General features: G+C 55.4%; 1 protein-coding gene across 9 annotated transcripts in view; it reads left to right on the top strand.

Moving 5' to 3' along the window:
- The window catches only part of DCTN1 (dynactin subunit 1), a 30,166-nt gene extending 9,440 nt beyond the window's left edge, over window positions 1-20,726 (top strand). For 3 of the 9 annotated variants that reach the window (XM_082643069.1, XM_082643071.1, XM_082643070.1), the window contains exons 2-30: window positions 3,628-3,873; window positions 4,151-4,229; window positions 4,429-4,463; window positions 7,495-7,512; window positions 8,893-8,913; window positions 10,156-10,347; window positions 10,695-10,892; window positions 11,043-11,247; window positions 11,324-11,402; window positions 11,517-11,676; window positions 11,788-11,892; window positions 12,074-12,265; window positions 12,355-12,471; window positions 12,718-12,870; window positions 13,464-13,624; window positions 13,730-13,898; window positions 14,166-14,234; window positions 14,470-14,532; window positions 14,644-14,793; window positions 14,955-15,116; window positions 15,204-15,335; window positions 15,568-15,693; window positions 15,934-16,076; window positions 16,349-16,515; window positions 18,442-18,575; window positions 18,690-18,882; window positions 19,125-19,204; window positions 19,751-19,840; window positions 20,249-20,726. In XM_082643069.1, coding sequence (XP_082499195.1) covers window positions 3,646-3,873; window positions 4,151-4,229; window positions 4,429-4,463; window positions 7,495-7,512; window positions 8,893-8,913; window positions 10,156-10,347; window positions 10,695-10,892; window positions 11,043-11,247; window positions 11,324-11,402; window positions 11,517-11,676; window positions 11,788-11,892; window positions 12,074-12,265; window positions 12,355-12,471; window positions 12,718-12,870; window positions 13,464-13,624; window positions 13,730-13,898; window positions 14,166-14,234; window positions 14,470-14,532; window positions 14,644-14,793; window positions 14,955-15,116; window positions 15,204-15,335; window positions 15,568-15,693; window positions 15,934-16,076; window positions 16,349-16,515; window positions 18,442-18,575; window positions 18,690-18,882; window positions 19,125-19,204; window positions 19,751-19,840; window positions 20,249-20,386 — 3,759 coding nt within the window. In that variant the 5' untranslated portion in view covers window positions 3,628-3,645 and the 3' untranslated portion in view covers window positions 20,387-20,726. Of the gene's footprint in view, window positions 1-1,685; window positions 1,981-3,627; window positions 3,874-4,150; window positions 4,230-4,428; window positions 4,464-7,494; window positions 7,513-8,892; window positions 8,914-10,155; window positions 10,348-10,694; window positions 10,893-11,042; window positions 11,248-11,323; window positions 11,403-11,516; window positions 11,677-11,787; window positions 11,893-12,073; window positions 12,266-12,354; window positions 12,472-12,717; window positions 12,871-13,463; window positions 13,625-13,729; window positions 13,899-14,165; window positions 14,235-14,469; window positions 14,533-14,643; window positions 14,794-14,954; window positions 15,117-15,203; window positions 15,336-15,567; window positions 15,694-15,933; window positions 16,077-16,348; window positions 16,516-18,234; window positions 18,390-18,441; window positions 18,576-18,689; window positions 18,883-19,124; window positions 19,205-19,750; window positions 19,841-20,248 lie in introns of those variants that run through there. The other 6 variants (XM_082643065.1, XM_082643067.1, XM_082643066.1 and 3 more) reach the window with 6 other exon arrangements.
- The last annotated feature ends 1,888 nt before the right edge of the window (window positions 20,727-22,614 follow it).

Below are 22,614 nucleotides of genomic sequence, written 5' to 3' on the forward strand. Positions count from 1 at the left end.
AAGCCCTGTTTCCTTGTCAGCATTGTTCCTGGCTTGCCTCTTATGGGGTTCTTTTGATGTCCAAATATGATAACTAAGTTATTAGCTAACTTTGTTGAGTACTTACTAAATACCAGGCAATGTCCTAAGTGTTTTACATGGATTATCTCAGCTAATCCTCACAACAGCTCTCAGAGATGTTCTTTGTTCCCAGTTGATAGATGAGGAAGTTGAGGCACAGAGATGTGAAGTAACTGGACCAAGTTTATGTAGCTACCAAGTGGTGAAGCCAGGGATTAAATGTAAGCAGGCTGAGTCTAGAACCGGTATTCTTAACCATGGTACTATACAGTTGTTTTTCAAGGTGTTGTGTAGACTGTAAAGTGTTCCGAACGTGCCGAAGTCCAGGCTGCAAGGAGCTGCATGGCCCTGCCCACCTGTGTAATGGTGAATCGGGAAGGAAGGGGGCAACGTGGAGGTTTTGCAGAGGAGGAGAGAAATGGTTTCCTGGGGGGTCTGGCCAGGACTGGAGATGTGGAGAGGTGTTTGGGGACCATACATCCGGCTGTTGGCTGTCATTCTCCTATTAGGCTATCTGGCCTGCCTCAGAAAGAGGGTGGAATGGAGGAAGACCCTGTGCAGCCAGTGAAGCCCAGTGCAGACAAGACAGGTATCCCTCGGCCCAGGGGATCTACATCCACACTGTACCCGGTAGAGCCGTAGATCAGACCCCAGGACAACCTTGTTAGCTACTTAGGGGCGGGGACTGTTGCTTTCTAGCCCATGAGATGGATAAATGAATGAAGTGGTTACATAGCCCTCTTGAGACCTCTCACTAGAATGCATAATCTTATGAAATTAAACGTTTTAAATTATAAAAGTAATGTGGTTATTAAAGAAATTTTGTGAAAAATAGAACACAAACCATCTCCTTGTTTCTCTTAAGGAGATGCCTAGGAGGCAAGGCCAAGAGTACAGGGCACAGGTGGCTGAGGTGGACTGGGCACCGCCCCCACGTGTAGGGGGCAAGGGGGACTCTCTGTTCCTGACCACCACCCTCACTCATCCGTTTGAACCTGATACTCTTAGGGTTCAGAGCCTGGCCCTTTATAACAACTAGAAGGGAGGAAGAATGACCATGGCCACCTTTGCCAGTGCTGAGGGAGCTGGGGTACTTGACTTGCTTTGCTCTGTGTGTGTGTGTGTGTGTGTGTGTGTGTGTGTGTGTGTGTGTGAAGTTGCCTCCAGTGCGGCCCTTCCTTTGCTGTGTAGTGGGCAGGGGGCCTGGCTGCTCCGGCCCAGGGTGAGAGTGCAATGCAGACCCTGATCGCGTGGGTTTGGACCTGACTCCAGAGTTTAGAAAGGGCAGGGAGGAGGGAGGGCACCAGACAGGGGGACGAGAGACCCTCACTTTGGCTGTGGGAATGTGTCACCTGATGCTGTGGGTCTGCTGAGGCCTCACGTCCTGGGGCTGGGAGGGGTGGCAGTGACGGTGAGGGGGTGCAGGTTAGGAGGGTCCCCAGGGCTGTGCGCCCCGCCGTAGGACGGCGCACTCTAGAGGTGAGTGTGCAGGGTCTCCGGCCTGGGCCTCGTCCCTTACACGCTGTCCCTCTTGACTGGCCCAGGGGAAGCAAGGGGGCACTAGGACCCAGCGGCTAGCTCGATCCCTGACAAGTCTAGAGCAGCACTAGCGCAGAGTGAGACTCATCAGCTGGCAAGCGGGCTTCGGTGTCCCTGGGCTCAGGAATCCTCCAGCGGCAGAGGGGACGTGCTCCTCAGCCCCCATCTCTGTCCCCAGCCCTACCCCGGTAGGCCACCCAGGGAGGTCCATGGACTGGGGAGGGCCACGCTCGCTGGCTCCTGTGTTTGTCCGTGAGGGCCTGGAGCCCTGACCCTCCTGCCTAGGTTTCTGCCTTTTCTCTCTGTCTTTGGCCAGCTGGGGGAGGGGGTACAGGCTGGCTGAGCAACATGGCCCAGAGCAAGAGGCACGTGTACAGCCGGGTAAGTGGTCCTGACCTGGGCTGGCCACGGGAGGGCTTCTGCAGAAGGCCTTGGGTGGCCGTGGACGTTGCTGTGGGGGGTGGGGAGGCAGGCGGGAGCTAGGCTGGGGCCACTCGCGGCCCTGGCCGTGTGGGACTGCACAGGCTTCCCTCCCCAGAGTTGGGCCCTCTCTGGGTACTGGTGAGGCCTGACCTTTGACTCCAAGTGGACCTCAGGCCAGAGGTTCCTGAGGGGGCCAGACTATCTTGGGGATTACGGATGGGGTTGGTGGGTTGGAGTGGCCTTTCAGTGAAGTCTTTCTTTAGAGCTGCTTTGTTGTTTGTCACTCGCTTTCTTGCTCTTCTGACTGAGATTGAATCTGTAGCCACTGTTGTGTCCACCTGATTCTGAGAGGCTTATAGGGTTAGGAGGTTGGAGAGCGTCTCTGAGTTTGGGGCCCTGATGTCACTGCCAGTTCCTTTTATTGTCAGGTCCGTGAGAGCCACTCGGCTGTCCCAGGTATGATTTGGCCTCTCGGAGCCCCTGGGAACGGTATCCTCACCTTCTTGGATGAGCTCTTTGGGGAAGAGAGTTAGGGAGTCACTGGCTCTGGCAGAGCTCTCTTAGGAAGCCAAGTGGGGGCATCAGGAGGGGGCCCTGTGGAGTCCTCAAGGCCATGCTGTCACTTCTTCAGCTTCCTTCTCTGTTTGTTGCAAGGCCCCTGGTTCACAGAGCTGCTATTGCTAAGAGTGGCTTAGGTGTGATTTTCTTCTAAGCCATGGGCCTATTTGGAGCCTAATTTCATGTTGTCCTGTCATCACGGGTACGTCAGAAGACGAGAGCTTCCCAAGGACAATGTTTCGTCTATTCCCTTGCCTTGTCCATTATCACCATGGATAGGGTGATAAGCCATCCATTTGAACCACTGGGCAGAGTCTGGGGGACAGATGGGGGACAGATCTGAGGTACCCGATTTACCTGGCCTTTATTTTTCTTTTTATAGCGACATAGCATGAGTGAAGGATCTCCAGAACTTGTGGGTAGAGAGTTGATAGAACAGGGCTCAGGCCAGGAAGAAGGGAGTAAATCGTTGGATGGGCTTGGTGAGGCATCTAGGAGTGTGCTGGTGGTGGGCGGCGGGGGTGGGGGGGGAGTCAGGTCAGGAAGGAGGCACAGTTGTGTGCCCTCAGGGAGGGCAGGCAGCAGTAGGGAGGGAACAGGATTCTGTGGGGTCACTCGCTGACTCACCTGTCTTCCCAGCTCAGGCTTTTGAGTCAGGCACTGTGTTGTGGGGAGCCTGGTCTAAACTGAGTTATTCGTTTGAGCTTCATTCCCCTCCTAGGGGGCACTGCTCCTTGAGAAAGCAGCTGTGTGGGGTGACATTCACAGATCTAGCAATGAATTCTGATTTATTAAATTTAAGTATAATCTCTTAAAAATTCTGGCAGATTCCAGAGGTGTTTGGAGAAGTTTTAGAACACAGTACTGACATTTTTTCAAAAGGGAATTTGGTGGCGGGGGGGACACTTTACCTTGAGAATGGGGTTCAGGTAAGTGACTTTTGATCCTTTTTCAGGCCAGGATCCTGATTGGGGCCTTTCTTATATTTTAGGATGACACCGTTGACCTGAGGCTTTTTAACTATGTATGTTTGCATGTGTCTTTCAGACTCCCAGCGGCAGCAGAATGAGTGCGGAGACAAGTGCCCGGCCTCTGCGAGTGGGCTCCCGCGTGGAGGTGATTGGGAAAGGCTACCGTGGCACTGTGGCCTATGTTGGAGCCACGCTGTTTGCCACTGGCAAGTGGGTAGGTGTGATCCTGGATGAAGCAAAGGGCAAGAATGATGGGACCGTGCAAGGCAGGAAGTACTTCACGTGTGACGACGGGCACGGCATCTTCGTGCGCCAGTCCCAGGTACGCACCTCCTGCTGCTGTGTGTGTGTGTGTGTGTGTGTGTGTGTGTGCGCGCGTGCATGCTCTGTTGCGTGTGCGGCTGCTGTGTTGGTGCTCCTTTTTCCTGGGCATGAGCATAAGTCTCTGGTTGGTAGAGTGGGAGGTAATGGGGGAGGGACGATTAAGAGCTGTACTTAAGGAAGCTGCCCTGTACCCCAGGTTTGCTTAAGGCCTGGGGAGGGGCCCATATTACATCCAGCCTTGATCTAGCTATATTGAATCTATTCTGTGTCCTCAGATCCAGGTTTTTGAAGATGGAGCAGATACTACTTCCCCAGAGACACCTGATTCTTCTGCCTCAAAGGTCCTCAGAAGAGGTAACAACCACCCTCTTAAGTTGCCTCCTCACATCCAGGAGTCCCCAGGACTTCTCCCCAGAACAAGGGGCCACAGTGGATCCTGAGAGTTTCCATCACCACCATATTCCCTTGTTATATCTTGCCTAACCTGCCATGCTGTTCTCTGCCTCTACCCCTCTACACAAACACACACTTTGCTTCTGTTTGCATCCTACAGAGGGAACTGACTCAAATGCAAAGACCAGCAAACTGGTAAGTGGTTACGGGTGGGGGTGGGAGTAGTAGAGGGAAGAGGGAAAGGAGAAAGAGAGGAGGGAGACTCAATACCAGGCAGGTAGAAGCAATAGATGAGTAAATTGAGTTAGCCTTCCAGTCTCCATCCGCCCTGAGAAGGAAGCTTTCTGGGTATGCGTTGCTGCTTTAGGTGTAAGGGTGGTATCAGGGAAAAAGCTATTAAGGCCCAGAAGTTCTGGATCAATTGGAACAGAGGCTGGGGGTGAAAGGGAGGACAGGTCTGACCCCAGTAGTGTTGTTGCCAACTTCCTACCTTTTGGTATCCAAGGCTGCCAACATCTGATGGGTGTAGGGTAGGGGTAAGGTAAGAACTGGAGAGAGAAGGTGCTTTCTTCTTCACGAGTGGGTGGAGAGGAGCTGGACCCTCTGCCCCCTGTTTCAGGCTGTATGCAGAGGGCCTGCTGGAGCCTCCCTCCGCTGCGCTGTGCAGGGTGTGTGAGGTGGGGCTCCAGATTCTCCAGCTCCTCTGGGTCAGGGTGTGGACCTCCTGGAAGCTGATCCTTAAGGGAGCCCTCGTCTCACTTACCCTGGATTTGACAGTGACCTGGCTCCCCCCATACCTGGGTATGCCTGAGTTGGTCTTAATACCTACACCCAAGATATCTGGCCAGCTAGCACAGTGTGGTGTTTAACTCTGTTCTCTAACTCTGCCCTTTCCTACTCCTCATGCAGCGGGGCCTGAAGCCTAAGAAGGTGGTGTGTTTACTATTTGTGCCTGGGTGGGTTAGGGCCATGAGCCCCCTCCCCAGCTGTCCTGCATGTCCTTGGGCTGCATGCATGTGTGTGTGACCTTGGGGCTGGGATGGCCAGAGGACATGGCAGCCTTGGCTTTCAAGAGTTCCTTTGAGGGGTGCAAGGACATCAGGCTCAGGTAGTACTCATTAGGGATGATCCTCACCCCTTCCCACACTCCTGCCCGTCGCCTCAGGACGTCTAGTCAGAGACTCCAAGCATTTGACTGTAAACAGTAGCAGCATGGAATAGAGCATTTACTGGGTTACAGTGGATTCTCACTTAGCCTCAGCTTGGGGGGCAGTGGGAGGAGAGACTGGGGGTCTGGAGGTGAGGAAAGTACCAAGTGAGGTGGTTAGGTAAGGGGGTGGGAGGTCAGGGAACAGAGCACAGGAAGAACAGTCCTGAGTTGAAAAGCCTGTGTCGTTCCTGTCTCGGTGGGTGCTGCCACGGATGCCCACCCTCACTGTGCTCTGTCAGTCTTTCACTGCCTCTTCCTTCCTCTGGTGGTGTGCCTGAGGCCCACCTCCCACACCTCCCGCCCCCCTGAAACTCTTTTAGTCTTAAGTTGCTGCCATGACCACTTCCTCACACCAGCCCACGCCTTGGGGCTATGCCCAAGCTGTCTCCGACCTGCATGTGCCTGTCAGACCTGTATGTGCTGTGCTGTTTGTACGAGTCTGTGATTTCCTTGTCACCAGCCTGTTTCAGGCCCTTCTGACCTTGCATGGAGAGCTACTAGATTGGGGCAGTGGAGGGGAGAGTAAAACATCTTGTTTTTGACTTCTGGTTGGTGGTGGGTCCTCACTTTGGAGTTTTGCCTTGGAAGAGACAACATGATGGTACTTGCTTTGGGGTCCTGGCTTGGGAGGGAATGGGGATATAAAAAGGAAAATAATTCTCAAAAGGATGCCGGACCCATTCCAGACACTTGGCTTCTTCCCTTGATTATTGGCTCCAGGTTGGGGTTCCCATCTCCCATCAGACCCCTGAATAGAGAAGAGGATGCACCTGCAGTCTGATATCTATGGAGGAGTTCTGGCCGCAGTCTGACTTGACCCTGAGAAGGGACCTGAGCCGTGCCCAAATCTTGGGGATTTGGCGGCTGCCTGGGGCAATGTGGCAGAGCCTAGCCTCGGCTGCCTGTGCTGGGATATGGCACCTTCTTGGCTCATGACACAGTGTCAGTCAGGTAGTCAAGTCCTCCCTGGGTCTTCCTCTCCAGTGCTTCTGTCACAGCACGTCACTTAGCCCAGGGAACAGGGAGCTGGCACCAGAACAAAAGAAGGAACTTGGAGGAGGAGGGTGGAAGAGAGAACCCAGATGTCTCTGCAAGGTGCCCAGTCCTTTCTGGAAACCCTTTAGAGACGGGTTTTCACATGACTACAACAAGGGTAGAGTTGGGAGAGGAGCCAAACACTCATTAGAGCTGCTGCAGCCCAGATGGAATGTTCCCCAGGTTTCTTAGTGTGCCCTGCAGAGCTGATGCAGCAGGAGTGCCGTGGGTACGTGTGCCTGATGAGCCACCATAAGGGTATTGTCCATGTGTATGATACAGCAGTAGAGTTGATGGGGTTGTGGACAGAAGGGAGTGTGAGCATGAGAGAGGCCTGATGAAGCGGTGAGGCCCTGTGTCCCTGTGCAGTGATACCCTGGTCCCAGAGGGGTCGTCCCAGAAACGGGATGGCCCCTAGCCCAATTTCTTGGAGCAAATTCTTGGGGCTGGGGAGAGGGAAGGAGAGGGAGGAGCCAGAACCTGTTCTTTGGGGGAGGAAGCAGGGCGGGCTCAGCAGAGGACTTTGTCCAATCGTGAGGAGGAGGAGGGGCCGTCAGAGCCTGGTGGTTGCTAGGTGACTGAGGAGCAGTGTCTCCACCCCTAGCGGAGCAGGGGAGGGTGGGTGCATGACGTCAGGTGGAGCTGCTGCCGCGGCCACTGAGGCTGCCATCAGCCTGAGCTGGCGAACTAGGCCGGGTACCCCTCCGGTGCCTGCCGGAGCCCGGCTGTCCCCACTGCGCCCCTGTGGGGGCTTCTGCATCTGAGCTGCAGCCATTTGCCAGCTGGGAAGCTGCTGGCCTGGGAAGCTGAGGCTGCATTGTTGGGATTTGATGCACTAATCTCCTGTCTCCGCCGCCTTTCCCTCTGTTCGGTCTCTTCCCCCCCCACTCCGTCTGTCCTTCCTCGGTGTTTGTCCGTCTTCCTCTGTCCTTCCTTCTCTCCTCTCCTGGCTTTCTTTGGTTTTCTGCAATGATGAGACAGGCACCGACAGCCCGAAAGGTACTCTTGCTTGCTCTGGGCCTGCTGCTGGGTTGCCGGCGTGATGGTGGCAGCGGGCTGCTGGGGTGGAGGTGGGGGCTGAGTGACTTCGTCTGTCTCCCTGGGTCGGGGAAGAGGATGGTGATGAAGGTGGGGGGCGGGGAGAGGTGTGTGTCGCTGCCATGCCCCACACCCTGGGCATTTGCTCCCTGGCCTGCCTGCTTTTGGCTTTGAATCTGTGTTCTGGGCCTCGTACCCAGTGGCCTCACAGGCTTGGGCTTCAGGCAGCTTTTGCTGCAAACTGGCTCCGGATGCATTTCCTATGCGAGAATCTTGGGAAGCAGGTCCAGATGTCTTTGTGCCTCTAGCAGGCCTACCTCACCCAACCTTTGCTAGAATGACTCTTGGTTGTAATCCCAGCATCCCTGGCCCACTGGGGTTTGTGTCAGGGGTCTTTCCCTAGAATAGTTTTTGATGCACAGCTATGGAGGCTTAGCCCAGGGTAGCAGAGGTGGGCGTTGGTCTCCTTGGGAGACCTAGAAGCAGGGCCCAGGCCACATCGTGCCTTTGCCAGGCCGTGAGACGCCGGGTGTCAGGAACGTTATTGGGAGGTGGGGTTGATCATCTGTAGCACCTCGCAGTACCCTGAGGGGTTTCTGGGTTTGGTTTAGGGCAGCAGTGTCCCTGTGCTGCTTCCCACCCTCGCCCCTTCCCTTGCAGCTGGGTGGGGTTGCTTTGCTGAGCTCTGGGCTTCTGGCTCATGCAGTATTCATGGGCCTGACACCTGAGCCCTCTGCCCTGGGGCAGGGAATCGCTACCGGAACTGGTCCGGGGAAGGGGGTGGGGGTGGGGTATACAGTAGCGCTGTTCTGCCTTGGGGGCCTGATCTCCCTCTGCTGAGCTCACTTCGGGCTCCTATCATCATTCTTGTCACATGGTATTTCTAGGGAGTCCTGTGTGCAGTCTAGCACGTGAAGGAAGGGGCTGACCTGGGAAGTCCTTGGGAGTGGTGGGTGGGCGGGGCTCTGGGCTGGAGCGGGAGAGGTTGTTGCAGGAGGAGCGGTCTCCTCCACCAGCTGCCGAGTTTGGTCTCCTGTGGTTCAGCCTAGGAGACAGGGACTTCCAGGATTTCCAGGGTGTCTGAAGGGGTGAGGTCTGCAAGGGCAGGACAAAAGTGGGAGAGGGAACTAACGGGAAATAGGAGTCCTGAGTTCCTGGAATGGGAACGAGGTGGTTCACTGGATGAAGGGGACGGGGTGGGGATGAGGGAGGAGTGGTGGGACCGCTAACCGCAGCCTCGGTTCTGTTGCTTCTGCTCTCATTGCTGTCCCTTTTGCTGTCTTTCTGTCATTATCCTTTCTTTCCTGACTACTCCTCCTCTGGCTCCTGTTGCCTGTCCAGACTACAACCCGGCGGCCCAAGGTGAGGAAAAACAGGCCTCTGTACAAGCTACTGCTGAGTGTACACACACTCAGTTTAGGCATGTGCATGTATGTGGGCATGTGTATGAGCAAGTATAAGTTGGTCACAGTGTATCCTGGGTTCTCTTAAGGGGAGTGAGGGGACTGAGGGTAATGACAGGCCCCTCCGGGGAAAGTGACTTCCGGCTCTTAGGAGGGTGTCAGCCAGTAGCTTGAGTGCAGAAGAGAAACTAGAGTAATTGTAGTTAATCAAGGTAGGCTTTCTTGAAGAAGGGCATTTAGACCAGGGGTGTGTGTGTGTGTGTGTGTGTGTGTGTGTGTTGGGGGGAGGGGCGGGGATTGGAGGAAAGGTGAAAAAGAACTTGGCAGTGTAAATGTCAGGAGATAAGGAGGTGGGTGTATCTGTGAAAGGCTTTGGGCATGTAGTCTCTGAGTGTCAGCCCATCGGGAGAGCTTCAGGGCTCAGCCCTGCAGGGAGGAGCACTGGGCAGGCCTGTGCTCCAGGGCCTCAGCTCCACAGGGGCCTGGGTAGTGTCATCTGATTAGAACCCCTCTGTCTTGGAGGGCGGGAGGTGACAGATGGGTTGGCTGTACTGACCTTGTTTCAGAGGGGAGCCAAGGATTACAACTTTCACCCTGGCTCTTTTACCTGCAGGGTCCCCTGAAGTAGATCAAGGGAAGGAGAATCAGCTTGATTTAAAGAGCTGGGGGGCCTAGTGCCCCCACTTTTAGCCCAGCCTTCTCTGGGAACATGAAAGTTAGAGATCAATCTGTTCTTTTTCTCTGGGAATGACACTGAGGCACTTTTTCCCTCTTGGGGAGGAAGACACAGGCCCAGAGCAACAATGGGATTGGGAGTATTAAGAAATTGCTAGAATGATCACAAGTGGGTCACAAAAGGAATGGTCTGGGGAGTCAGGGATTCTGCTCTGAAGGGTTAGTGCCAGAGCTTGGAGGAATGTGGGGTCGGTGCCAAGGGAGGAGCATTGTAATCTTATGTCTTCTTCCATCCCTTCCTCCCCGGCCATCCTCTCACCCCTGCTCTGCCCCGGTCCTTTGTCACTGTCTCTGACTGTGTCATCTCCTTCTGCCCATCACTGTTTCTCTGTTCGCATTGTGCTTTGATACTCTGCCTTGTTCCTTTTCTGTCACTTCCCTCACCGTATTCTCATATTGTCTTACTCTCTTTCACCACCCCTGTCCCCTACACTTTTTCTGGTCTGCCCCTATCCTGTCTGAATAGCCCACCCGCCCAGCCAGCACTGGGGTAGCTGGGGCCAGTAGTTCCCTGGGCCCCTCTGGCTCAGCATCAGCAGGTGAGCTGAGCAGCAGTGAGCCCAGCACCCCAGCTCAGACTCCGCTGGCGGCACCCATCATCCCTACGCCAGCCCTCACCTCTCCTGGAGCAGCCCCACCGCTTCCTTCCCCGTCTAAGGTAAGGTCTGGGGTTGGAGTGAAGAAGATCCAAGACACGAAAGGGCCTGTGACCCCTGGCAGGGTCTTCGAAGTTTCCCAGGGTTGGGGGAGACCCAGAACTTGGATTAGAAGAGTGGGGGACCCAGCATACAGGTGTCGCATCACTGACTAAGCTGCCTTGTACTCTCTGCCCTTCCACACTTTCCCCTTATGTATCAGGCTCTTCTCAGATGTTTGTGTGCCACTTGCTTTGGCCCTGGGCCTGGAATGATGTCTGCACACATTCCTGTCCTCTCCACTCCAGCTCAGTCTTGATGGGGAAAACGGGGGAGGCTGTGCACAGACTGAAGGGTCTCTCCTTTGCAGGAGGAGGAGGGGCTGAGGGCCCAAGTGCGGGACCTGGAGGAGAAACTGGAGACCCTGCGACTGAAACGTGCAGAAGACAAGGCAAAGCTAAAAGAGCTGGAGAAACACAAGATTCAGCTGGAGCAGGTGCAGGAATGGAAAAGCAAAATGCAGGAGCAGCAGGCAGACCTGCAACGGCGCCTCAAGGAGGCTCGGAAGGTGGGGCTTGGGATGAAGAGGGTGTCTGGGGAGGCACGGGGCCCGAGGAAGTGTACTGGAAGCTGAAACTGGAGCCTGGAGTGTCCTGTGAGAAAGGGTGCATAAGGCATCTCTGTGCTTGTACCCCAACAAACCTCCACTCCTCTTCAGGAAGCCAAGGAGGCCCTAGAGGCAAAGGAACGCTACATGGAGGAGATGGCTGACACTGCCGATGCCATCGAGATGGCCACTTTGGATAAGGAGATGGCCGAAGAGCGGGCTGAGTCCCTACAGCAAGAGGTGGAGGCGCTGAAGGAACGTGTGGACGAGCTCACCACTGACTTGGAGATCCTCAAGGCTGAGATTGAAGAGAAGGGTAAGGGGCCAGGAGCTGCTGGGGGCCAAATGGTGGGGTTGCAACTTTGTCTGAAAGTATTAATGGTTTTCCCCAGGCTCAGATGGCGCTGCGTCCAGTTATCAGCTCAAGCAGCTTGAGGAGCAGAACGCCCGCCTAAAGGATGCCCTAGTGAGGTAGGGTCCTCTCGCGGCGCGGCTCCCTCTCCTGTCTCCAGATGTGTTAGAGCGCCCACCACCCGCTGACTCCGACGCACGCACTCTCTCTCCTCTCTCCCCATTTTCCCACAGAATGCGGGATCTTTCTTCCTCCGAGAAGCAGGAGCACGTGAAACTCCAGAAGCTCATGGAAAAGAAGAACCAAGAGCTGGAGGTTGTGAGGCAACAGCGGGAGCGTCTGCAGGAGGAGCTGAGCCAGGCAGAGAGCACCATTGATGAGCTCAAGGAGCAGGTCTGGGGAGCCCAGCGCCTTGCCCAGAGCACCTCCACTGACTCGCTTTTTGGTGCCTTCTGTTTCTAGGCACCTTTCAGCCCTTCTCCTTGTTCCCTCTCTGTAACACAGGTGGATGCTGCTCTGGGTGCTGAGGAGATGGTGGAGATGCTGACAGACCGGAACCTGAATCTGGAAGAGAAAGTGCGGGAATTGAGAGAAACCGTGGGGGACTTGGTAAGAGAAGAGCAGACTCTGACTCATGACCCTGATGGAGGGTATTTGGAAGGGACTTGCTGAGAGAAGGGCTGACATGTGACCCCTGACCTTTGAGTAGGAGGCGTGGTGAGTGAACCCACCCTGGCCTGCTCCCCTGACTCTGCCTTTCCTTTGCCTCAACTCCCCTGTGGCCTCCCAGGAAGCCATGAATGAAATGAACGATGAGCTGCAGGAGAACGCCCGTGAGACAGAACTGGAGCTGCGGGAGCAGCTGGATATGGCGGGTGCTCGGGTGCGAGAGGCCCAGAAGCGTGTGGAGGCGGCCCAGGAGACGGTGGCAGACTATCAGCAAACCATCAAGAAGTATCGCCAGCTGACCGCCCACCTGCAGGTGCCTGCACACCCGCTACTCTCTGCCCACCATCTCCCCGGGGCTCCCTGAGGACCCAGCTGTGCCTCACTGTCCGTCCCTGTTCCCAGGATGTGAACCGGGAACTGACAAACCAGCAGGAAGCCAGTGTGGAGAGGCAGCAGCAGCCGCCCCCCGAGACCTTCGACTTCAAGATCAAGTTTGCTGAGACTAAGGCCCACGCCAAGGTCCGCAAAGTGGGTGGGTCGCACAGGGCTGAGCGCTGGGGACCCCAGCCTGGGTGTGGCGGTGGGCTGATCTGGTGTGGGGTGCTGGGCTTCAGCTTCCCGGATGGCGGGGTGCTTTGTGTGGTGGTTTGGAAGACTTCTGGCCTGGGCCTGTCCTAGAAGCGGGGGACGTGGTGGAGCGTGGCATGGTGGTTATGAGGCTCTCTGCAGCCGGGCTGAGAGCCCACCTCCCTGTCTACCTCACAGGCAATTGAGATGGAATTGAGGCAGATGGAGGTGGCACAGGCCAACCGGCACATGTCCCTGCTGACAGCCTTCATGCCTGACAGCTTCCTTCGGCCAGGCGGGGACCATGACTGCGTCCTGGTGCTGCTGCTCATGCCTCGTCTCATTTGCAAGGTATGATCTATCAATCACGTGCCCAACAGGAATCTGCTGAACTTGCTGTGAACCAGGCATTGAGGATGCCAAGTGAAGAGAGCAGTCACTCTCCCTGCTCACAGGGTTTATGATGCAGTGGAGGAACACGGTCAGCAACGCCACAGATGGATGTGTGTTACAGATGGCGTGTTCTGAAGGGGAGGTGGCGTTTTTGAGAGCACGGTCAGAGAGCTGATTCAGACGGAGGGGTGTCACTGAGGGAGTGACATTTGAGGCGAGACTTAGAAGATGACCAGGAGTTCGTGGGGAGGTAGTTGTCAGGGTAGCCTTCTAGGTAGAGGGGCAGCAGGAGCAGCAGCTTTAAGGCGGGAAAGAGCTTGGCCCCGCCGGTCCTGCCACCCTTCCATCCCCACGTCCCGAATCTTCATAACCACCAGTGATCACATCATTACCCTGTCCCCATGTGATAGTCCCTGCCCACCTAAGAGCTGTTTCTGCTTTCTCCCCATGTATCCATGCCCCCTGCATAGTTGCTCAGCTCGCTATATTCCTGAGTCTGCGTTCTCCATCCTCTGCTCTGAGCCCCAGGTCTCTGGTGCTTCTTCCCACAGGCGGAGCTAATCCGGAAGCAGGCCCAGGAGAAATTTGAACTAAGTGAGAACTGTTCAGAGCGGCCAGGACTTCGAGGAGCTGTGGGGGAGCAGCTCAGCTTTGCTGCTGGGCTGGTGTATTCGCTGAGTTTGCTGCAGGCCACACTCCACCGTTATGAGCAGTAAGTAACCCCTGACCTCTACTCCAGGGCCACGGGTCCCAGATTGGCTGGAACTGAGATTGCCTGGTAGACCCTGGCCTCACAGGGCCCTTCTCTGGTCTCTAGTGCCCTCTCTCAGTGCAGCGTGGACATGTATAAGAAGGTGGGCAGCCTCTACCCTGAGATGAGTGCCCACGAACGCTCCTTGGATTTTCTCATTGAGCTGCTGCACAAGGATCAGCTGGACGAGACTGTCAACGTAGAGCCTCTCACCAAAGCCATCAAGTACTACCAGGTCTGGGGCGAGAATTCAGCCTTGGCACAGGAGGGAGGGAGGGTTTTTTCTGCTGGAGGCTGTTGCCAGTGTAGCCAAGGTTGTATGTCCCAGGCTGATGGCTTGAGGCTCGTAGATGGGCTCACCTTAGGATGCAGCTCCTTGAGGGTTTTGGATGCTCTCATACCTCTGGAGTCCCGTGATGACAGGGTCGAATTGCAGTTTGGGAAGAATTCTCCATTCTTCCGAGGCCTGAAGACTGTCTGTTTCTTTGCCATCCCTCCTCAGCACCTGTACAGCATCCACCTCTCTGAACAACCGGAGGACAGTACCATACAGCTGGCTGACCACATTAAGGTGAGGTGTCTGGGCCAGTGGTTGAGCCCCTTATAGAGATCAGAAACGGAAGACAGCAGATCACACCTCAAAGGGTGTCACATAAGACTGGGACAGGGTCACTAAGGGCAGATCAGGGAAGCCAGAGGACCCACTTACGGATGGGGGCCAGCCGAGGGCGGAGACTTCTTAGAGATGGCGATGGGGCGAAGGGCTCCTGTCGGGGGCTGACAACCACCTGCTTCTGTCCTCACAGTTCACGCAGAGTGCCCTGGACTGCATGAGTGTGGAGGTGGGCCGGCTGCGGGCCTTCCTGCAGGTGAGGGCACAGCTAGGTCTATTGGAGCTCCTCTTGCTTTTGCGTCCCCACCTCCTCGCCCCAGCCCTAGTGCTGACTTGCCTCTCCATCTGTTTCCTATTCCCTGAGTAGGGTGGGCAGGAGGCTTCAGATATTGCCCTCCTGCTCCGGGACCTGGAAACTTCATGCAGTGATATCCGCCAGTTCTGCAAGAAGATCCGGAGGCGAATGCCAGGGACAGATGCTCCTGGGATCCCAGCTGCACTGGCCTTTGGACCACAGGTTTGGGCTGTGAGGGGGGGTGGGAAGGAAGCCAAGTAGAACCAGGAGGGGCCCGGCACGTCAGGATCTGGATGTGGTCGGGGGACAAGAATGGTTCTGAGGTAGCTGGGAGCTGTGGTGCTGGGCCCAGAGTGGGCTCCTGACTCTGGCCTGTTGCACAGGTATCCGACACACTCCTAGACTGCAGGAAACACCTGACGTGGGTGGTGGCTGTGCTGCAGGAGGTGGCCGCTGCTGCTGCCCAGCTCATTGCCCCGCTGGCAGAGAATGAAGGCCTGCCTGTGGCTGCCCTGGAGGAGCTGGCTTTCAAAGCAGGCGAGCAGGTGGGCTGGGAAGGCTGGGCAGAAGGTGGTAATGGGGCAGTCAGGTGGCCAGTGTGGGGTTTTCACTACTGCCCTTGGCACCTGCAGATCTACGGAACCCCCTCCAGCAGCCCCTATGAGTGTCTGCGCCAGTCATGCAACATCTTGATCAGTACCATGAACAAGTTGGCCACAGCCATGCAGGAGGGAGAGTATGATGCAGAACGGCCCCCCAGCAAGGTGGGTGGGGTCTCTCCTTGGAGAGGGGCTCCAGGGGCCTGGAGGAGCAGGACTTGGAGAGCTGCTGGTAATTGTGGGAGGGGGGCTGGGCGGCAGCAGGAAGGAGTCTGGGGAGCACCATCCTGCCTAGAAGGCAAGGAGAAGATTTTCCCTTTGACTGCATCTCTGAAAGGAGTGCCTTGACGACCTCCTCTCCCTATCCCTGCCCTCTGTCCCCTGTCCCTGCCCTTAGCCTCCCCCAGTTGAGCTGCGGGCTGCAGCCCTCCGTGCAGAGATCACAGATGCTGAAGGCCTGGGCTTGAAGCTTGAAGATCGAGAGACAGTTATTAAGGAGTTGAAGAAGTCACTCAAGATCAAGGTGAGGATAGGGAAGGCTCTGGATCTGGGGGGCCAGGAAATAGCATGGGGCACAGGGAAGCAGTGAGTGTTGGTGATCATAACTGAGGGGGGCTGGGGGTTGAGTGGGGACAAGTGGCAGCTGTGATCAGTGCGAGTTCTCATGGGCCCTCACGAAGCTTTCTATCTCGTGGTCTATCCCAGGTCTCTGGGGGGCCATGGGAGGGGGTAAGGGCACTAGACGCTCTCTGCCCTCGTCCAGGGGGAAGAGCTCAGTGAGGCCAACGTGCGGCTGAGCCTCCTGGAGAAGAAGCTGGACAGTGCAGCCAAGGATGCAGATGAGCGCATCGAGAAGGTCCAGACTCGGCTGGAGGAGACCCAGGCGCTGCTGCGGAAGAAGGAGAAGTCAGGCAGCTTCCCAGGCCCCTGCTCGCTCCACCCCTCCCTCCTGCCAGCAGCTCCCTGCCGCCTAGCCCGGGGCCTCTTGTAGTGAGACTCCCCAGGGGGACAGACACGCTCTTCCTTCCCAACTGACATCCCCGTCATCTCGTCCCAACCTGAGCCTCTTTTGCCCCTGGCTCCTCAGCAGTAGGGCTACTCCAAGGACCAGTTGGGACTGAGAAGGGGGGCTGGGGCCACGGGGAAGGGACCCTGTCCAAGCCCAGATTCTTTCACAGAGATTTCGAGGAGACGATGGATGCACTTCAGGCTGACATCGACCAGCTGGAGGCAGAGAAAGCGGAGTTAAAGCAGCGATTGAACAGCCAGTCCAAGCGCACGATCGAGGGGCTCCGGGCTCCCCCTCCCTCGGGTATTGCTACCCTGGTGTCTGGCATTGCCGGTGGTGAGTGCAGTAGGACAGGCAGCACTAGCCCAGAGGAGGTCGGATGGCCCCCCTCCTGCCCTTGGCTTCAGTTTGACTTCTGCCCCCCGCCTTTTACCCCTGGATATTCAACCAGGAACATGCTTGCCGAGTTTCACTCTGTGGCAACTTTTTTTTTTTTTAATGAATTTATTTATTTATTTTTGGCTGCATTGGGTCTTCCTTGCTGCGCGCGGGCTTCTCATAGCGGTGGCTTCTCTTGTGGAGCATGGGCTCTAGGCACGCGGGCTTCAGTAGTTGTGGCTCGTGGGCTCTAGAGCACAGGCTCAGTAGTTGTGGCGCGTGGGCTTAGTTGTTCCGTGGCATGTGGGATCCTCTCGGACCAGGGCTCAAACCTGTGTCCCCTGCATTGGCAGGTGGATTCTTAACCACTGCGCCACCAAGGAAGCCCTCTGGCAACTTTCACCAAGTTTTTACTTCTCCTTGAAGATATGTGCAGAGTTCTGACCAAGGCGGGGCAGTGGGGCCTTACCCAGTTGTTGGTGAAGCTCAGAATTACAGTGCCAGTTGGACTCTAGTAGATGTCCCTGCTGGGTCTGCAGTCTGGCTCTTCTGTCCCAGCCCTGTATTCCAGAGGGTCCGCAGCCTGCAGCAGGCTGGGCTAACTGCTGTGGTGTCCACAGCAGGGGATGGTGCTTGCCCTTGATTCCTCCTCTGCTTGGGCACTGCATTTTTTCTTCCCCACTGAGTTCACGTGGCTTCACCCTATAGAGTGGTTGTCTCTTCCATTGCTGAATTCTCCTAGTTTCACTTGGGGCTTGTGTTCTGACCTTTGCCTGGTCTCTTAGTGTGGTCAGGGCTCCTTACCTGGAGTTTTTCTGGCTTCCAGGCCTAGTCTCCTTAGTTTCCTGACCAAGGAGGCGGCCACCACCATGTTAGTTCTCATCTACCATGTAGTTTGGTTTTTGTTCTCTCTTCAGTTTCTTCCTTACCCTTCTCACCTCCAGAAGACAAACTCCTTGTAATGGAATTAAACCCTCGGGATCTCTAGATCTCCCCTGCTGCGCTCGCCTCGTCAGCCGGCCTCACCTAGGGTCTTGTCGTCATCAAAGGCCCCGTCACTGGTGCCGCTTGACCCTGAAAATGACCAAGCGTCTTCTTGACTTTAGACTCTTGTGGTGCAGACGGCTCCATGTTCCTTGGGAGGGGAGTCTCCAGAGTTACAGCACTGCGTTGTTTTAGCATAGGCTCTTTAAACAAATATTGGTTCTTAGTTCAGGAAACTTCACACCAAAAAAAGGGTGACTTTTGTCTCAGCGCTGGGGCACCTGAGGAACATGGGAATGTGTCTACATCCTCCACTTAAGTTTTGCTGCTGGGGAGCACTGAGGGTGCAGACATAGCAGGGTTTCAGGAGCGTTCCGTCTGCCCTTCTGGGAGCTGGGGTCTGAGGCAGGGAGGCAGGAACGGCCTCGAGCGCTGCCCCCCGCGCGCACTCCCGCTGCCACTCTTGCTCACGTGTTGCACCCTGTATCGTGGCCTGGCTCCCCTTTTCTGTCTTTCTCACATATTTGCTCTTTCCCCAAAAGTAGCGGCAGGGTCTTGTTAGAGAAGGTCTGGTGATTAGGAAAGCAGTCTTCCTGCATGCCCAGGATTCCTGTGGCGTGTCCCCGTCACTCCCAGATCATCTAATTCCTCTCTCCTCTTTTCCTGCTCCCCCATGGGCTATCCTGAGCACAGAAGAACAGCAGCGAGGTAGAGACCCATCCTGGTGGGGGGTTAACAGGGCTGGTGGGAATTGGGGCTGGGGGAGCAGGGTGAGACTACCCCCTCGGGAGCAAGCAAGACTGGAGGTAGGAGGGGATAAGGAAAGGGGATGAGTAGGGGTGGAGCCCATCGTCAGCCTCCTGCACCTGGGGCTCGTGACATTTGTTATGGTGCCCATAGGAGGTGCCCCTGGGCAGGCTCCGGGATCTGTGCCAGGCCCCGGGCTGGTGAAGGACTCACCACTGCTGCTTCAGCAGATCTCTGCCATGAGGCTGCACATCTCCCAGCTCCAGCATGAGAACAGCATCCTCAAGGTGAGGAGGTCGCAGGGAGGATGGGTAGAGGTGGAGTGTCACTGCCTCGTTGATGACACATGGCAGGGCCTTCTCTCACTTGTCACCACGACCCTTCCTCCCCCTTCCCCGCAGGGAGCCCAGATGAAGGCATCCTTAGCAGCCCTGCCCCCTCTGCACGTGGCAAAGCTCTCTCTCCTACCCCGTGAGGGCCCTGGCAGTGACCTAGCTGCCGGGGTGCTGTATCGTAAGACTAACCAGCTGCTGGAGACGTTGAATCAGCTGAGCGCACACACCCACGTCGTGGACATCACCCGCACCAGCCCTGGTACGGACCAGCCAAACCCTGAGATGAAAAGCACACCCCTTCCCCGTGCCCCAGGCAATTCCCACGCCCGAGAGGCTCTTCCTAGCACGGCACTTTGGCCTCAGTGTTTAATTTGCTTGATTCACCTAATCTCTTACATGTCTACTCCATGAGCCGGTCCAGTATCTGCACTATTGACCCTTAATCCAGTACAGCTGCCTGCCTGGGCCTTGGTGGGCCTCACTAGCCTTCTCTCCCCACAGCTGCCAAGAGCCCATCGGCCCAGCTCCTGGAGCAAGTGGCTGAGCTCAAGTCCCTAAGCGACACCATCGAGAAGCTCAAGGTTAGTTTAGACCCTGCCCTTTCTCACCCGACAGTGCCCGCTTCAGAGCATTCCGTGGTGGAGCCCCTAGCATGGTCATTTCCACAAGGACCCCCAGCGTTCCTGGGGGCCCAGCCCTGTGCTAGGTGACACACTGGGGAGGGGATGGAACGGGAGGCGGGATTCCTGCCTTGGGAGCCTGCCCTCACTCCCAAACAGATTCTCATCAACAGAAAACAGATTCTTATCAACAGAATGGGTTGAGCTAGGATCCTCTTTAGAGTGTGTGGTTTCAGGCACAGCTTCTGTCAGAGCTGATATCACTGCAGAGTAGAATGGTTGGAAATGGCTTCCTAGAAGCCCTAGAATCTGAGTTGAGCCTTAAAAGGGTGAGTATCTGTAAAGTAAGGCTGTTGGGTAGGGATGGGATTGGAGCTGAGAGCAGAAGCATTAGATGAAGAGGGTTGGTCTCTGCTTCTGTGGTGTTAGTGTCCTTCCTGTGGAACCAGGGAGGTACTGGGCTAGCCTGTGGGCGTCCCCTAAGTGAATCCTTTTCCCCTCTGCCAGGATGAGGTCCTTAAGGAGACTGTGTCTCAGCGCCCTGGAGCCACGGTCCCCACTGACTTTGCCACCTTCCCTTCATCAGCCTTCCTCAGGGTAAGAGGGAGCGGGGGAGGGCGATGGGCAGTATGGAGGGCTCAGGTGGGTCCTTCCCCTCTCCTCCAGAATTTGAAGAGGCTTCTAGGGTCTCAGGTCCAACAACTGAACATCCTGAGAAATCTGGCCAAGTCTTACTTGCAAGCATCTTAAGAGTGCTTGCATTGCTTCCTGAAATTCCAGTATTTTAGCAGTTGAACATCTTCTTTGACTTCTGACATCAGAAGGGGCTCAAAACTCCCTTGTCAGGCTGTACACCTCAATTCTGATTTGGAAAATGTGGTCATTACAGCCTAGCGGCCTCAAAGCCTCAGCCACCCAGGGTCTCGGTGCTCGGGGACCCTGTCTGTGGCGCACAGCTCAAGTGGGTCCCTGACCCGGAGGCCTCTTCCCCTTCCCAACTCCCAGGCCAAGGAGGAGCAGCAGGACGACACTGTATACATGGGCAAAGTGACCTTCTCGTGTGCTGCTGGCCTTGGACAGCGACACCGGCTGGTGCTCACCCAGGAGCAGCTGCACCAGCTCCATGGTCGCCTCATCTCCTAAATGCTCCTTCCCTCGCTGTCTTCTACACTCAGCCCTCCTGGTGCCACTCTGCCTGATGCATAGCCGCCGGGTAGCCCCCAGGTAGAGCCGCCTGTGTAAAGCTGTTCCTGCCCCTTTCAGCTTCACTCCCACCTGTCGGTGCCCTGCCCCTGCCCCTTGACCTGGTTCCCCTATTTCCATTCCCTGACCTCTGCTGGAACTTGCTGTTCAATTGCTCCCTCCTTCCTGAGGAGCCTCAGGGGCCGTGGTGGGTAGGTAGGCTGAGACCCCACCACCAAAGGTCAAGTGAGGTCTCCCTGACTGAGGACTTCACCCCTTGATTAAAGTCACTTCTGCTTCAGTGTTCTCTGTGTGGTGTTGGGAGTGGGACTTGGGCCATTTGGCTCAGAGCAGGAGTGGAGAAGGGATGCTGAGGAGGCTTTGGCTGGGTCATATTTGAAGGTCTCCCTCTGTAGTGACCAGTAGAATGCCGTGTTCCTCAAATTTGTGTGCAGTAAGTTTCTCGAAGCAAGGGGAAAAGGGCTAGACCACGGGCTCAGCTCCTGAGTTCATTGATGGAATTAGGAGGCCAGGAGTATGTAGTCTCTGCCAGCAGACCTGCCTCTGCTTTCTGGATCTTCCACTGCTCTTCAGGCCAGCGTTTGGAGCTGGGCTAATGGTATGATCATCACCCCAGACAACTTTCTGATGCACTGGCACAGTCTCCCCATAAGATCTGGGGCCTCTCAGAGGGAACATTTACTAAGCAAGGGAAGACCAAAGCAACAGACCGGTAAGAAAGGATAGAAGTTGCAAAAGCTGCTCCCAAGTCCCACTACAAATTAGTATCACCTGGGGAGCTCCTTTGAAAAAAAATTGCACATTTCTGGGCCTTGGCCCACCCCTACTGAAATCACTTCTAGATTTGGGGCCCGTTAGGCCAATGAGCAGTGCCCTGGCATTTTAGAGCTTAGCCCCTGTTTAGTTCAGTTGGTTGACTCCTTGATACTGTCTCTCTCTCTCTCTCTCTCTCTCTTTTTTTTTTTTTTTTAACCCGCGCCCCCTGCAGTGGAAGTGTGGCATCCTAACCACTGGACTGCCAGGGAATTCCCTTGATACTCTCTTTTATTCCCTCCTTGGGGAAATCCTACGCAGGCTGCCAGAGGTCTCTGATCCAATTGGAGGGAGAGACCCCTAGTGCTTAGGAGCAGCTCCAGCTAGGTCAGGTCCTCTGCTTGTGGGAAAGGAGCAAACAGGACAAGGAGGTTCCAGGTTGGGAGCCCAGGGCACACGTTAGCGCTGGGCGCATTCTCAACTGGTGCACCCTCTGGGAAGGTCAGTGGATTGTGGTGTTTTGATACCTGTTCTGCACCTTAGCCTTTTCCAACTGGGGTTCCAAGAGAAAAGGATTTGTGTGACTTTCCTCCGTACTCTCAAGGATTACACATAGCTGATACCATTCTGGATGCATAGGATACAATTCTTTATATACCTAAGGGATACCTTAGGGTATTAGGGCTTAATTCTTCCAGAATTGGTTGAGGAGGGTGGCTGTGTCTTGATAGCAGACAGTCTTTACCTCACCTCTCCAAATTGGCCTCTAGTGCTGACGAAGTTGCAGACCACACTGTTCTTTCCCTGGGATTGGATTGTGTTCCTGTCCTTTCTGCCTAAGCTGCTGACCTCCCTTCCCATTGGTGGTTAAGGTACCAAGGGCCGAGACTGGGCAACTCCCGGGGGAACGAGAAGAGGACAGGGCTTTCTTGTTCTGTTCTTGCCTTGGTAGTGGTTTCTCACCATTACCGCTTTCCGAATACCGTACTTATTTATTCAATTGCCCGTTGTTATCTATCTCCAAGTCAGCATGTCTAAAACGGAAAGCATCTTTTCCACGTCCTGTATATGACAAGCCACAAACCAGGGTATCTGATGGCTTCTCCACTCTCCTTAGCTAATTTAGTTACCCAGTCTTGTTCAGTTTTTCCTTCATTACTGTCTGTCACACCTGTTCACTTTTTTCCACTCCCTCCACTGCTAACTTTGTGTATAATTTCTTGCTCTGGGTATTTCAGCAGTCGTTGAAATGGTCATCCTACCTCTGTTGCCTCTCTCACCCAATTCTCATGGATGCCTGAGAGACCTTTCCAAAATGCACACTGGGCTGTGTCATTCTCTGTTTAAATTCTGAAATGGTTCTTTCAAGTAGAATTTAAAAGTTAAACAAAATCCTGAAATGGTTCCTCCAAGTG

The sequence above is a fragment of the Mesoplodon mirus genome (genome assembly GCF_964341445.2).
Source record: "Mesoplodon mirus genome assembly, chromosome: 14".
In the NCBI taxonomy this organism is placed as follows: domain Eukaryota; kingdom Metazoa; phylum Chordata; class Mammalia; order Artiodactyla; family Ziphiidae; genus Mesoplodon; species Mesoplodon mirus.